We start from the raw sequence: 13,936 nt of genomic DNA on the forward strand, positions 1-13,936 counted from the left end.
CTGCTTGCCATGCCAGCGAGGCACGCCTTGGCAGTTGCTAACAAATTATGGAGTGTCTGGGAGCGAGGGTATACCGCCGAAGGCACCTGGGTGCGAGATAGACGTGCTCTCGTCTATATAGCTCCAGTGAACTAGATAGGGGTTACTAAGGGGTAGAGGGACGAGAGTGATCCTCCCGGTGAGGCCGTTTTCACGGAAACTACTAGGCGGCGCTGCGGCGCCTTTCTCCTGAAGCACGCTGCAGTGGGCGCATGTTTGCCGCACTTTCAAATGACGAGTGCGATACGTTGAACGCCGATGCTCGACTTTAAATTGTAAACTGAGTCCACAAAAAAAGAACAAGTACTTTTGACTCGAAAGCTCGAAGGCGAGATATTTTAGGGACAAACCCGTCAGGGAGGATGTTTTTGTAACTGCGCGTGGCTACTCACACAGAACGGAATACGGCCCTACACAGCCGATGCCGTACTCGAAAAAAGAAGAAGAATGGAACAGTGGAAGGTAAACAAATGAAAGAATAGATCAAACCATTTTTAATTACACAAGGGCACTCTTTAAAAGCTATATGTGCGAACACAAACTCAGGCTTTTAGGTCATTTGCTGCGCTTTTTTTTTGCTCTCTGTATGAGTGCAAATGCGTGATAGCATAGACGAAATAATTGTCGTGTTTGTTTCTTCCTTGCGAGCGTCGCATAAAATATCATTAGAGCAGAGGAATTTCTTCTTCACGAGAGCCACAATGTTACGAAATAATGCTGTTTCTCTGTAGCTCCGAGACAATGAAGCGCGTCTGTTGTCATAAAGCAGGGCTGGGCAGAGACATTCATTAAAGTATTCTGAAAGTACAAATATCGAAATACAGCTCTCGCAAGCCTAAAAATACAAGTACTGCGAAATATTTATAGAAGACATAACAAGATATTCTGAAGATAATTCTGCGAAAAAAATATGCGCTCCAGATATTTAAAATGCAATCGGGTCAGCCGTATCGCTCGACTAAGTTACACCACTGATACGAGGTAAAGTATGCTCTTATTTATTGATCAAACACATGATCGATCTGTTTTGATAAGAATGCTTACACTAATTACATCAAAGTAAGAGCAGCTGATAAAATAGAGTGACAGTAGACAGAGCACAGGTTCAGTTTCAATTACAAACTAGTGATATAGAAAAGGCTGTCTATTGTTGTAGGTGAACACGACTTCGTGGTAAACCAAAATTGTCCCCAAAAGCGAAATTGACTGTGTTTTACCGGCCTTGAGCAAGATCCAAGATCGTCAGCACTGCGTTCTCGATTCTGCCGTTAGTTGCGTCAAACCATTACCCACATAGAACATTCTGTGCGTGTGGGGGATTCTTCGCTGAGTTCTATGTGTCGCTGACTGGTGGAGCACTTTTGACTAGCTAAGCGCATACAAGCTTTCTCTCGATATTAGATACACATAGGCTCAGTTCGAACAAAAGAGTAGCGAGATAACTGTGTCTTTGCAGTATCGATACATTCGATACAAAGTAAGAGTACTTCACTACTGCAATACAAGTACGTTTTTCAAATGTACCTCGATACAGGAACTCAAGGTATCTCTGAGATACTACTAAATTGCGATACTGCCCAGCCCTGTACTACAAATTTCGTGAAGGGTACAAACGACCACTCCAGTCATTCAGTGTAGTCAGACGGCAGCAGTTTCATTCTGCTATACCTAGTTTTACAACCTTGCGCAAAAGAATAATTCTTCCGCCCAGGTTTTCCTATCTAACTCAGCGTTACCACCACCAAAAATACCACGCACAAGCAACTACAATCTTCAGTGCCTGCTGTCAAACGCACGTTGCTGGGCTGAAGCTTTAGGAGAAAGGCACAGTGGCGCCACCATAACACGCACGAATATTTCTGCGTGTTTCGCCTCGCCGCTCCTTCTTGCTTTCGCTCTCTGCTCGTTCCACTATTCCTGTCTAGTTCACTATAATATAGCCCACTGAAATCTAACCAACAAGCCCTGTTGTCGACCTTGTTATGCTGCGTAGTGCATCACATGTTCGCTAAAGGTACGGCATCAATGATGTTAAAATCACACTAAGCTGGATAAGCCTGGTAATTATTCTGTGACAATTTAGCGTGGTATTTCACACGCAAAAGCACGTTAGGAGATTGGCCCGTTAATATTGACAACATAACGCTTATTTCGAACGTCTTTGCAAACAGAACAAGCGAATCCTTCACGGATCAGTTTAGTCACCAGGGCAGAATCGCTCAATCGCTCTCAGAAATGTTCTCTTTCTTTCCTTTTTTTTCTCTACCTTTCTTCATTCTGAGTTCCATCCAGAACATTCCTTTCCCCTCTTTTGAAAGTCTGATTTGAATTAATAGCAACTGTTTTCCACGATCGCGTAGTTTTCCGACTGTCAAGTTCGGGAGATGGCCCTGTCTTCCCTGGACCTTCCACTACACAGCTTATGAAAAAGTGCATGCACACCTCAACTGCGCAGTACGTTGGTTTACGTGACGAACGAACAAGTCCAAGAACGCGGTACATCACGACAGCAGGAACCATTTTCATCGGTAAACTTGTAATTCCGGTGAGGAATCGCTGGCCGCATAAATGGCCAAAAGAACAATACAAAGCTATTTGATTTGATGGGCTCAAGTATACTCCACAACGCGTGCATTCAAGGCAATCTTTTTTTTTGTTTTCGCCCACTTCCATTCCGCATGTTTACCGTCCCAAAACCACGATATGATCATGAGAGACACCGTAGTGGAGGGCTACAGAAATTTCTACTACTTGGGCTTCTTTAACTTACTGAATTTAAGCACACGGGCCTGAAACATTCTCACCTGCATTGAAAAAGCAGCAGCCGCGGCGGGGATTCGGTCCCGCGACCTGCCGGTCAGCAGTTGAGCGCGAGACTTTGTCGGACGCCTTGCAAGACAACACTGACATTGAGATCGGCTCATATAATTCGTCCAAAGTATTCTAAAATTGACCAAGTCTTGCAGCACCACGTACAGTATTGCTAATACCTGCGCTCTTTAACACCGATTAATGTTAGCCAGTCACACTTAAAATTCCATGATTTAGGGGTCATTGGGATCATTGCTTTCTGCGTTCGCTAAAATGTTAAATAATAGCTATTGTCGTCTATATGCCGTCTAAACTCTCCCATGGTATGTATTCGAGCCCAAGTAGTGCCGTGAGCAGTCTACGTTATTCTTTCTTTTTTTTCTTCAGAAGCTCTTAACAGAATTTACAGGGCAAACCTTCGCTCTACGTGAACTGTGAACAAGCAAACATCGCCTCATGCCATCCTGTTTTTTCTCGCAGGTGATCTTCGATGGCATGCGAGCCGTAGGCGTCGAGTTCGTGAAAGATGGCCGCACTCGCACCGCATTCGCCACCCATGAAATCATCCTGTCGGCAGGAGTCATCGAGTCACCGCACCTGCTTTTGCTATCGGGCATTGGACCCAAGGAACAGCTGCAGGAATTCGAGGTGACGTATTCATGTAGAAGCCATAGTACAGCAAAGAGACAGAGATTAAAAAAAATGACGGCGATGATGATGATAATAGTTATATTGGTGGGTTTCGGCGCAACCTCATTTGGGTACAAGCGCCAATACATGACGTGTATCGTGTCGTACGTTTCCTTTGGCCGTGTCACTAAAGTTGAGCTTTCCCCTAAAGAACGGCGATGATGATAACTAACCTAAATGGCTTACGCCTACCCCCAAAGGTGGGCCAAAAGACGACTAAATTCAGGCATCGTGTGAATTTTGTGATGACTGAGAGACTTCGGACTAATCAATATAAAAAGCACCACGGGTGCCTCTTCTTTCTGCATGTCTTTTTGTACTGCGATGGCATCAATATGTATCGGCCAATAGCACCAAGAGGCTTTAGTGCAGACTCACCTCTTTTGTTTCTTCATTCATTCATAAATATCGTTGGTCGGTCGGTGCCGATACTTCCGACCTTTATAAGGCATTGAAGAGGAATGTACCACAACCATTGAATCGTTGTGGTAATTAATGACAGTGTTGCGGAGCTGTACTTTTCAACGTCGAGTCAATCTATCTATTACACCGCCTTCAAACTAACCGCTATATGTTGTGTATCACCCCAATAACTTTCTTTCCTATGCAAGTTTTAAAAAGAATGAATATAGGCGTAATATTCATCACGATGATTGCACAAAAAAGCACCAAAAACACAAAGTGGACGACTCAAGCGCTGCCTAACGATTGAAAGTTTAATGGAACAAACGTGGCGATTATATGCAAACATGGAGATAAAAAGATTGAAAACCCCCACCCAGCACGCAATCAAGTATGCTGTAGATACGAAATCGCAGCAGCTGTGAGAGGAATTGAAGGCTGGCACCTGTCTCTTGCTTGTATGATTTCGTAAGCTTCAGCAACTTGACGCGTGCGCTGGTCTATATGTCTCACCACGACAGCGGTTTTGATTAACTCAGCTGCACAGCCGCACTTCTAGCATTGGAGGACAAGATGCGTAGATTGTGTACATTTTAGAGAGCTAGCATGCTCTCTTAGACGTTGAGACAACGTCCCATTGTGTTTTTTTTTTGTGCGCTGATCGTGATGAGTATATTCACACTAGTCAAATTCGCTACTTTACCTTAGGCGTGCTATATGTGATTAACCCAACAACAAAAAAATGGCAGATTCCACCTACAGTGGTAATCGATGATATGCGAAGCACGAATGAGAAAGGTTGATATGTCTCTAAAATCAGCACAACGTTACGAGGTGGAGGCAAATTAGGCCGTACATCACTTTCGCGTCATGATTATCATGTTTGGATGTGTCATTTACCTTCGTATTCTATTCATGATACGTGATACCAAATCTGGTGTATGTGAAGTTCTGCACCTCCTGTCGACGCACATGCATGAATGCACAACTTGAAAACGTTTCCAAGTTGGTCATGTACCATACACGACACCAAAGTAGATGCAACGCAGCCAACACATTTTTAATAATGCACAAAGATAATCCTAAAGCCATGCACCTGGAGGCATGTACTCGCTCCTTTGTGTGGCTGCTTTTATTAACCGTGCTCACTGCATCTTTTTCGAGCCAATGACGTGTGGCACATACGTCGCACTAAACGTCATCTTACAACGTATGCGCACAATGCTTTCAGATCCCCGTGATCGCCGACTTGCCAGGCGTCGGAGAGAACCTGGCCGAGCACGTCTACCCCGGCGGCCTCAGCGCTAGCATCAAGCGCAAGATCGACATTGACATCACGCCGTTCGCTGGCCCACTGCTCTATTACAGCCGGAATAAAGGCAAGCTCTGCATAATGAATTCGGTGGAGCGCTCTCGAGTAGGACGACGGACAAGAAGCACATGCGCTGCAAGAAATTAACTGCATTTAGACTGTCCGCCGTCCTATACACGCACGGAATTCAGCGTGAAACCAAATCACTTAGCTAACAGTCAGTCCTAAAGGTAGGCTCGCAAACCGTGCCAATATTATAGATGAAGGCAGGTATGACAAACCCTTTGCATAGTAAAACACCCCATATAAACCAGTAGGCCTAAAATGCTTAGTCTTCGATTAAGGATTCAAATATACGCGCCTACAGTAAATGGCTTACTTGGCGAACTTATTCTTACCTGAAAGTATGGCCACACAATGAACTTGGATGCGTTCGCTAGCAATTTTCTATCGTGTATGCCGAATAGCAGTCTTGAACACAACAAACGTTTCAACATTATGTCTCAGTTAATTCTTGTCATAACAAATAGATATACAAACCTCTATTCTTCAAAGGGCCACTCACCAGGTTTGACAATTTTGAGCTGACAAGCGCAATGCGTAGACGGGGCGTTCATGATCACTTCCGCCAAAATTTGCAACGCTACGCGCCGCGGAAATGGGTCAAATTTCAAGATGAACGCTGCTCCCCCTCGCCTCTGCCAGTGAGCGCCTAGAGAATGAGGACATGGCGAGCACATATGAATGGCCCTACGTACACGGCAATGAATTGACGTTAGTCCTCTTTGAGACGACTCTGCTCCGACGTTGCAGACAGTGACACGTGACATGGTGAAAGTTTTTTTAACACGGCATGCGTAGTTTATGTAATTTGATACAGGGCTAATGTGTTGGGGTTTCGCATGCGTTCGTGTCCCGCGGTCAGCGCACGGAGCATACGACCGCCGTGGAACCCTCCTACGCGTTCGCGCACTCAGCTTGCTCATCTATTCTACACCGTTTAGGCAAGCGTTTCCAAATGATCCCGCAGAAACAGGCAAAAGACCACAAAATAACGCTGGTCAACAAAGCAACGTCGCTCGCGTGCTTGGGGATTGAACTTGTTTGGGCACGTAATGCACACGCCACATCATGGTCGGATGCCGGAGAGAGTGCAGAAGAGATTTGGCTTGTGAAGGCTACTTGGAGAAGCGGCAAGGGTTTCGAGCTCGTCTCCCCTCATCCTCGTTTCGCGCCGCTTCAAAAAACTTGTTTTCTCCGCTCGTAATGAACCGATTCAAAAAATTTTTGTGGCACAATGTTCCTACCTAACAACTTCCACTGTCTAACGAAAACTTGGTATGGGGCCTGGTGAGTGGCCCTTTAAGGCATATCGACAATCCTGTCAAAATTGCGCTGAAGTAAAGTGCATAGTCATAAAAATTCTGACCTGAGCTATAGTTTATTCACAAGCTCCCATGCCTCTAAAAATGGCAGCATATCCACGGAGTGGATGATGGATAGTGGGGCCAAGCATCCGTCCATTCATTCGTTCTTGCTTCCGTCCATCCATGCGCGCGTCTGTGTGCCCGTCCGTGCGTGCGTCTGTTCGTGCATCCACACGTTCATCTGTGCGTCTGTCCCTGCTTTCCTCCAGGCATCCGCTCCTGCGTCCGTCCATCCGTCCGTGCACAGCCATTTGTGCGTTCGTCCATGCATCTGTCTGTGTGTCCGTTCGTCCACCTATTCAACTCTCCAAGTACCACCATCTCGCGTCTTTTCATCATATATTCCTCATATAGAAGCACCGCCATCCAGCGGACATTCCAAGGACTGAACGAGAGGAGGCACACGCACACTCTCTTACGGCTTGCGCTTCGTGTCTACTTCCCACCTTTAACGACCTCGAGTTCATGGTATATACTAGTTCAATGTATACATGGCACTGCGGTCCAACACTCGCTAAACCTTTCTAAAACCTAGGAGGTTACGCCCAGCGAGTATAACGTTGCAACCCTTTCTTGTCTTCTGTGCGTTGTTGAACAATAGAAAAGTCACAGCGTGCGCGTTAACTAAAAGCTGAATTCTCCTGTCTCTCATTCCCTCTTAGCAGCCATTGGCATGTAGATTGAGCACTATCTTTTATTGTTCAACAACGCACAGAATAAACCTTACTGGCACCATCTTGGAGATTAGTATGTAATACTTGTTACACACTACTATGACTACTACGGCTACGAGGGATGAACGGGTGCCGCTATAAGGAGCTTCGTCCCTAAAAGGATGCACATACGCAACACTAAGATGAGTTGAATAGACCTTTTTCAAGCAGACTAGTGGCACCGACGGGCGCGCAAATGCTTAAGAAAAAAGTTGGTACCCCGCAGCAGCTGTCGCGACGAGTAAGCCTCACGTTTCAACTTTTTGTTTGCACTGGGCCAGTGCTTCTCAAATCAAGTGAACTCGGCAAGGTGAGATTCATTACTGCCTGGTTCAGTCACAAACTTCAGTGCTTGGATCCGATGGCTTGTCTACAATTTGCACTTGTTCCTCGGTTTAACCATGTGAGTGGCTCAGAAGCGTCAGTTAATTATTATTATCTTCTAGCATCAGTCCGCCTTCGGCATAAATAAAGAACAGGACAACTTGGTTGCCTAAAAGGTGCGAGCAGTGTCCAAAAATTAACGGATGCATTCACAGATGATGCTGTTTACGAGTAAATTGTGTGGTTCCGGCATATTCAAACAGTTCCATAGAAATAAGTGCAATTTCGTAAAATAAAATAGATTAACTAGACAACTGCGCCCCACTCGCAACATATGAATCTACCAACTGCTCTTGGCACTGTAACTACAGGCTGGAATGAAGCCTACTGAGGGCAAAAACAAAGAAGTAGGACCAGGAAAAAAATATCCACACCAGAAACGCTCACTCACCACTGAAAGGTTATTGCACGTGTTCACAAACATATATAAGAAAATCGGGGTGCATCTCGCAGGTCAAAAAGAGGTGCAAAAAGACTAACAACCGAGGGGCGTGTTTATCATTGATTAATGAAGTTGTGTTGCAGCAATAACGAAAATCTATTGACTTAAACAAGGTGCAGCGTTCTTCCTCGATATTTCTCATGTGGTCTTGTCAGGCGGACTGTGCAAGATTACCAAGCCTTCAAAGGTACTATTGCATGACTTAAAATGTGAGGCGTGATGAGATTGCTTCATTCAATACTTTTTTGATGCTCTCTGAGGTGCGGGTTGATACATCGACCCGTCTGACCGATGCATATATGTGCCCACAATAGGAATTCAGTTAGCAACTCTTGCACAACAATTGATAGAACAATTGGCATAAATCTCATAGTAATCTTCTCTGCCCACTGCAGATCACTGTGATCTTTTGCACTTTAAGGAAGGAATGTTACTAAGCTTATGGTGAGGAAAACACAACCCTCCCCTCCTATCACTTCCCAACTTCCTTTGAGACATGTGCAGAACGTATTCATGGAATAACTGCAACATTTCTAGTTTCTTCACGGGTGAAATTCGTCCGAATTTTAATCCTTGTTTACAGTGCACATGAGCTGTTCACAAGCCTATGTAATATGGTATAGAACCACGCCATCTTGCAACTGGAAACTATTGCTCATGTTCGGTGCCCAAGTTTTTTTGTTTTATTCTTCGCCGAGCTTAAGCACGACATTATTATTCATCATGTAACGATAATTATGTGCGCCGACGCAAAATTTAATAATGATCTCACTCAATGCGGAATATACTGCCCTCAAACATGCTCCGCAGAGACTCTTATAGGCGTCTTATGAGAAAAAGCAAATTATCAGAGCAAGGCATTTTGCATGTGAATTCTAGCTCCACCCCTTCGTCTTTGAACAAGTTTTTAATTTGTTTACTTTACCTTTTTTCAGCACATGACTTGTCCACCAACATTTTGAGAATTCCAAAGCTTTAACACTTCTCTGCATTCTTGTGTTAACAGCCCAATGAAATCACGATGGTATTAAAACCCATAGCGCTTTATGAGCAGTTCATTCTTGAATAACTATAAATTCAGTGATCTAGCTCACATTCCTCACGATAACATGTTTTGACCGCATGTATCGATGCCCAACAACTCGCATGCCACTCATCTTCTAAATTCGATGCAGACCCGTCCAGTAATACCTACACTGACTGCGTAATTCATTTCACATTTCATGCGTATATATAATCACAGGTGCGTTCGGACTCAAATAAACAAGCGCCGGCATGTTTTTTTTTGTTTTGTGCTCGTACGGCGCCAACAAACAGGGGGCGAAAGAAGACCTGGTTCTCTCGGCATACCAACTGTTCCCATTGTGCTCCGCACGCCGGCGCGGCATTGTGGGATTGCTTCAAAAAGGTCTATTGAATAAAATTTTTTTGCCCAATGGTGTTTGCTGTGCCCAGGCCTAGGCTGCCAGGGATCCATCGTTCAAGGAAAATCTTCCGAGGTTACAGTGGAGTATACCTGTAGCAGCGGGTAACAGTATTGCGATTCACGTGAACTGAATGTTCGAGAAAAACCAGGCGTCCCTACACACTGGGCTTGCCCTTTCGCTTACATAAGCAGAACCATAATGAACTTTATTTTCAAGAACATTTTGCCACAAAAATGTTGTGAATGATTTGACAAGGCGCATTAAAGCTGGCGAGTGGTGGTTCATCTTTTCAGGACCATGGACCATCCCCGGTGGTGTGGAAACAGTGGCTTTCGTGCAGACCGAGCCGGCTAACGGAACGGCTGCAGGTGTGCCTGACATCGAAATAGTGCTTTTCTCAATGTCACCAGCATCAAAGGAAGGCGAGAGGTTCATGCTTGACATCGGACTAGACCCAAAGGTAAATTTTTATTGTGTTTCCGGAAAACCCAACGAAAAAGAAACCGCGAGAGGGCACATGCTGCTCATCCATGATGCAAACACAAATTGTAGAGTAATTCATAAACACATACTATGAAATTCGAACATATAGTTCAACAGCTGGCTCCAATGATCAACACAATGACAAATAGCAGAAAATATCAAATAGCTAAATATTCGTTGAAAGGCTCCTGCAAAGACTCGAACTTTATAAATACGTTACCCTGATAAAAACAGTCATCACTGATAGGGAACATTTTGTCCCAGTGTACTGAGTACTCGATCAAGTGAATTAGTGCCCCTATAGCACTCATGACAGTCGTCATCATATGTAGAAGAGTCTCATTCTGTAGACTTTATACGAATCCGTGTACATTGTTTTCGTGTGTGCGTGTCCATGTTTTTTTTTATTATTTCGTCTCTCTTTTAACCCCCTATTCCCCAACCTCAGTGCAAAGTAGCGTAACGAATCCGAACATCTAGTTACCCTCTCTGCCTTTTCGTTTTCTCATTTCCATCTCTCTGTAAGTAAATCCTGCCACGAGAGTTAAGTGCTGCTATCTTGCTGCTTTAATTTTATTTTCTGTTGGGTATTTCGTGTGTACAAAGAAATACCGTTGGCAACAGAAAAACGAATGCTGACACATTCTCTGTACAGACCAAGTGCACTGAGAATGCTCATCCGTTGAACTGAGTATAGTACCCGCCTGAAACAGATCGTGTCATATGTTCACAAGCACATCGCGAAACCACGCTGCAACTGCAGTCCTGACTAGTACGAAGACGAAATAAAAGCTGTGGATCCCACAAATTTACTCTTATAATAATTTATTATAATAATAGTACTCTTTTAAACATTGATTGATATTGCCTTCAATAGCTTACATCACCTACTTTTCCTCTATGCTCTGTAGCCAACCATCCTTCGCTCAATTCAGGCTCGGAACTTATTTTACTCCTTTTACTATTCTTCCACATCGAGGTGCTGTTGTTACAAACTTCCTGACTTCTTGATATTTATTCTAGTTGCTTAGTGTCCACTCACAGTGGTCATGCACATATTCTAAGGGATTAGCCAGGATTCTGTGGATACCCAGTGCCACGAACCCAGAGGATGAACTTGCCTGTTCGTGCAGAAGCATATCAAATGCCCAAAAGTCTAAATGGCCGTGAACAGGCAATACAGCACCAGCCAGCAATATCACGAAGTGAGAAGAATAAAAAAAATCATCACGTCAAAACTATTCAAGCATCGAGATTCCTCAGTCCGCATGTTATCTTTAAGTTGTATGCCCAAGAAAAGGAGAAATCATGTGCCTGCAATTTCTTCTCGCGTTGTATGAAGCCACGTCTTGGAGAGCTATTAACCGCGCTTGTTGTTCCTTGCAGGCATACGATGAGTACTACAAGCCTCTGCGCGGGATCCATGGCTACAACCTGGTACCCGTCTTGCTCCACCCAAAGTCTCGCGGCGTCGTGCGACTGAGGAGCGCCGACCCCCGGATGCCCCCAGCCATCGACCCTCGATACTTTTCGCATCCGGATGACATACGGGTCATCGTCAAAGGTACGTGCTAACAGCGCCAACTAAGAAGAGTAAAGATGGAAGGGCCCTGTTGACGTCTACGTCGTCATAATCATCAGCCTCACTAGGCGCACTGCAGGACAAAGGCATCTGCCGTGATCCACCAATCAACCCGGTCTACTGTTTTTTTCTTTCACTTTATACCTACCAAATTTTAAATCTCATCAGCCCACTCATCTTTGTTTCCCTCTCACGTGTTTGCTTTTCTCTAGAAATCTAATCAGTTAGCTTAATGATCAGCATTTATTATGTCTACGCGCTACGTGCCCTGCCCATCGCCATTGCTTCATTTTGATTTAAACTGTGGTATCCTTCACCCCTGACCCACTCTGCTCTCTTCTTGTCTCTCATCGCTCGGTGCATCGCCCTAAATTTAAGCTGAACCCTCTTTATACATGCCCCACCTACATAGAGCCATTTTGATTCTGCATTGCATCTTTCCGTTGTCTGAAAAATGCCATTGCGCTAAATTCTGCTAAGCAATCGCGGCCCTGCTTGCGATCGTTCACTTCACAGTTTTCCGCGTCTGTGGCCAGTTCTTGTCATTACCGAGGGGGGAGGGAGGGGCGCATAGTTGCCAATTCCACTTACAATACTTGGATTTCGCCTTTTTCGCCGAGGCACTTGGAAGATTTTCCAGCTACCGTTACATTTTTAGGGCTTGCTATTTCCCAACAAATATAGTTATTGCAGAGATAACGTTCACAAATAGCATGTTTGTCGATGACATTGAGCAATTGAGTGCCGAAACTAACATACGCTGTGGGGAATCAATAAGCAATTGTTAACGTTATTATAGCACTGGCATACATCCATTCAACCAAATGGAGACTACTCTGGAGGCAAGGTTAAAACCTTAATATGGGTTTCATTCATAGTTGCTCGCATTTTCACTGTACTAAATAATTAAAGCGATTATTTTCAGACTCTCCTTCGCACATGAGCGATGCATTTTTTCATTAGAATTAAATATACCTTGAAGCACAGAGAAATTAATTAAATTACGGCTTATTTTCTAGCTGTCGGCGAAAGTCGCACAGCACGGCTTTGTGATAATTGTTTGCTTTTTAGCTAGGTAGGATTTGGCAACTTTGCTTGAGGGTCAATAGCACAGTTTCCGAATGTTTTCTTCACTAGACAACTGTCAGAGTCTCAGACGTCAGCGGCCGTCGCAGCACATGCACGTTTTGAAACAAAATCTGCGCTATCGATCAGTAGAAACAAAATGGAATTAAAAAAAAGCTCGAATTAGGTCTGTCGAGGCGTGAACTAGCACGCAGTGGGCCGCTCTCATACGAGGACTGATAGGCCTATATAGCCTCTCCGCCATGTCGTTGGGCCAGTAGTACAGCCTGCGTAGCGCTACATCCCACTTGGATGATGTTAACGTATTTGTTAACTCGAAACGCTGGCCATGCACAGCTCTGGCCATGGACAGTTCTGGCCATGCACAGCTCGAAACGCTGTGCATGGCCAGAAAATGATGTCTCAGCTGGCAAAGTCTGAGCAAAGAGCGTATGTGATTAACGTCTGAATTCCGAGTTATATTTCGGGCATGATCGCAGGAATAGGATATGCCCCGACCTGCATAATCATGAGCGTCAATGCTTTATGCCTGCTACGGAAGCTAACTACTATTTATTATTTGATTACTTGTTTAATCAGGTAATAATTGACTGACCGATTAAGTAACCAGTGTTCAAGTAAATTAGGTCAAGTGAGCTCATTGATAGTTGACCCCTTACATCAAGTTTGTACACTCGAGATGCTTGTGCTTGGGAGTCCAGCGTGAGACACTGCTGGCCCATTATTTGTGACGAGCATTGCCTGTAAAATATATTAGTTTGGTTTTAAAGTAAGGATGCGTGCTCATTCTATTCAGGAATCGAAATTTTTTGTGGTTTGAAGTAGACGGAGCCCCTGCATGACCTTGCAGAGGTCAAGCAAGTATTGTCAACATCACAGAACAATGGTGGGTTGCGCACAATACCGAAACTGCAACTCCCGGCGAGGACTATTGCTCGTCACTCCTCCCGCTCGGTTTTCGGGCAACTCTCTAGGTGGTTTTGGCTACTTTTCTGTTTTTTTTAAGGGGGACACGCTCAAAGCGCCCACATTCCCTGCCCGGATGTCCCTCTCTTTTCAAACAGCTCATTCAGCGTCACTGAAGCTTGAGTGCACGCATCGTCTCAGGCGCTTCTTGGCTGTGCTGCGCGAGTTTTTT

At 44.6% G+C, this 13,936-nt stretch overlaps 1 protein-coding gene across 1 annotated transcript in view; it reads left to right on the plus strand.

The window, feature by feature from the left end:
* The window catches only part of LOC142803003 (putative GMC-type oxidoreductase Mb1310), a 44,706-nt gene that overhangs the window by 24,869 nt on the left and 5,901 nt on the right, over positions 1-13,936 (plus strand). The window contains exons 6-9 of the mRNA XM_075888100.1: positions 3,331-3,498; positions 5,174-5,378; positions 9,941-10,107; positions 11,517-11,694. Of these exons, the coding sequence (XP_075744215.1) occupies positions 3,331-3,498; positions 5,174-5,378; positions 9,941-10,107; positions 11,517-11,694 (718 nt within the window). The remainder of the gene's footprint in view (positions 1-3,330; positions 3,499-5,173; positions 5,379-9,940; positions 10,108-11,516; positions 11,695-13,936) is intronic.

The sequence above is a fragment of the Rhipicephalus microplus genome, chromosome 3, assembly GCF_043290135.1.
Source record: "Rhipicephalus microplus isolate Deutch F79 chromosome 3, USDA_Rmic, whole genome shotgun sequence".
NCBI classification, from domain to species: domain Eukaryota; kingdom Metazoa; phylum Arthropoda; class Arachnida; order Ixodida; family Ixodidae; genus Rhipicephalus; species Rhipicephalus microplus.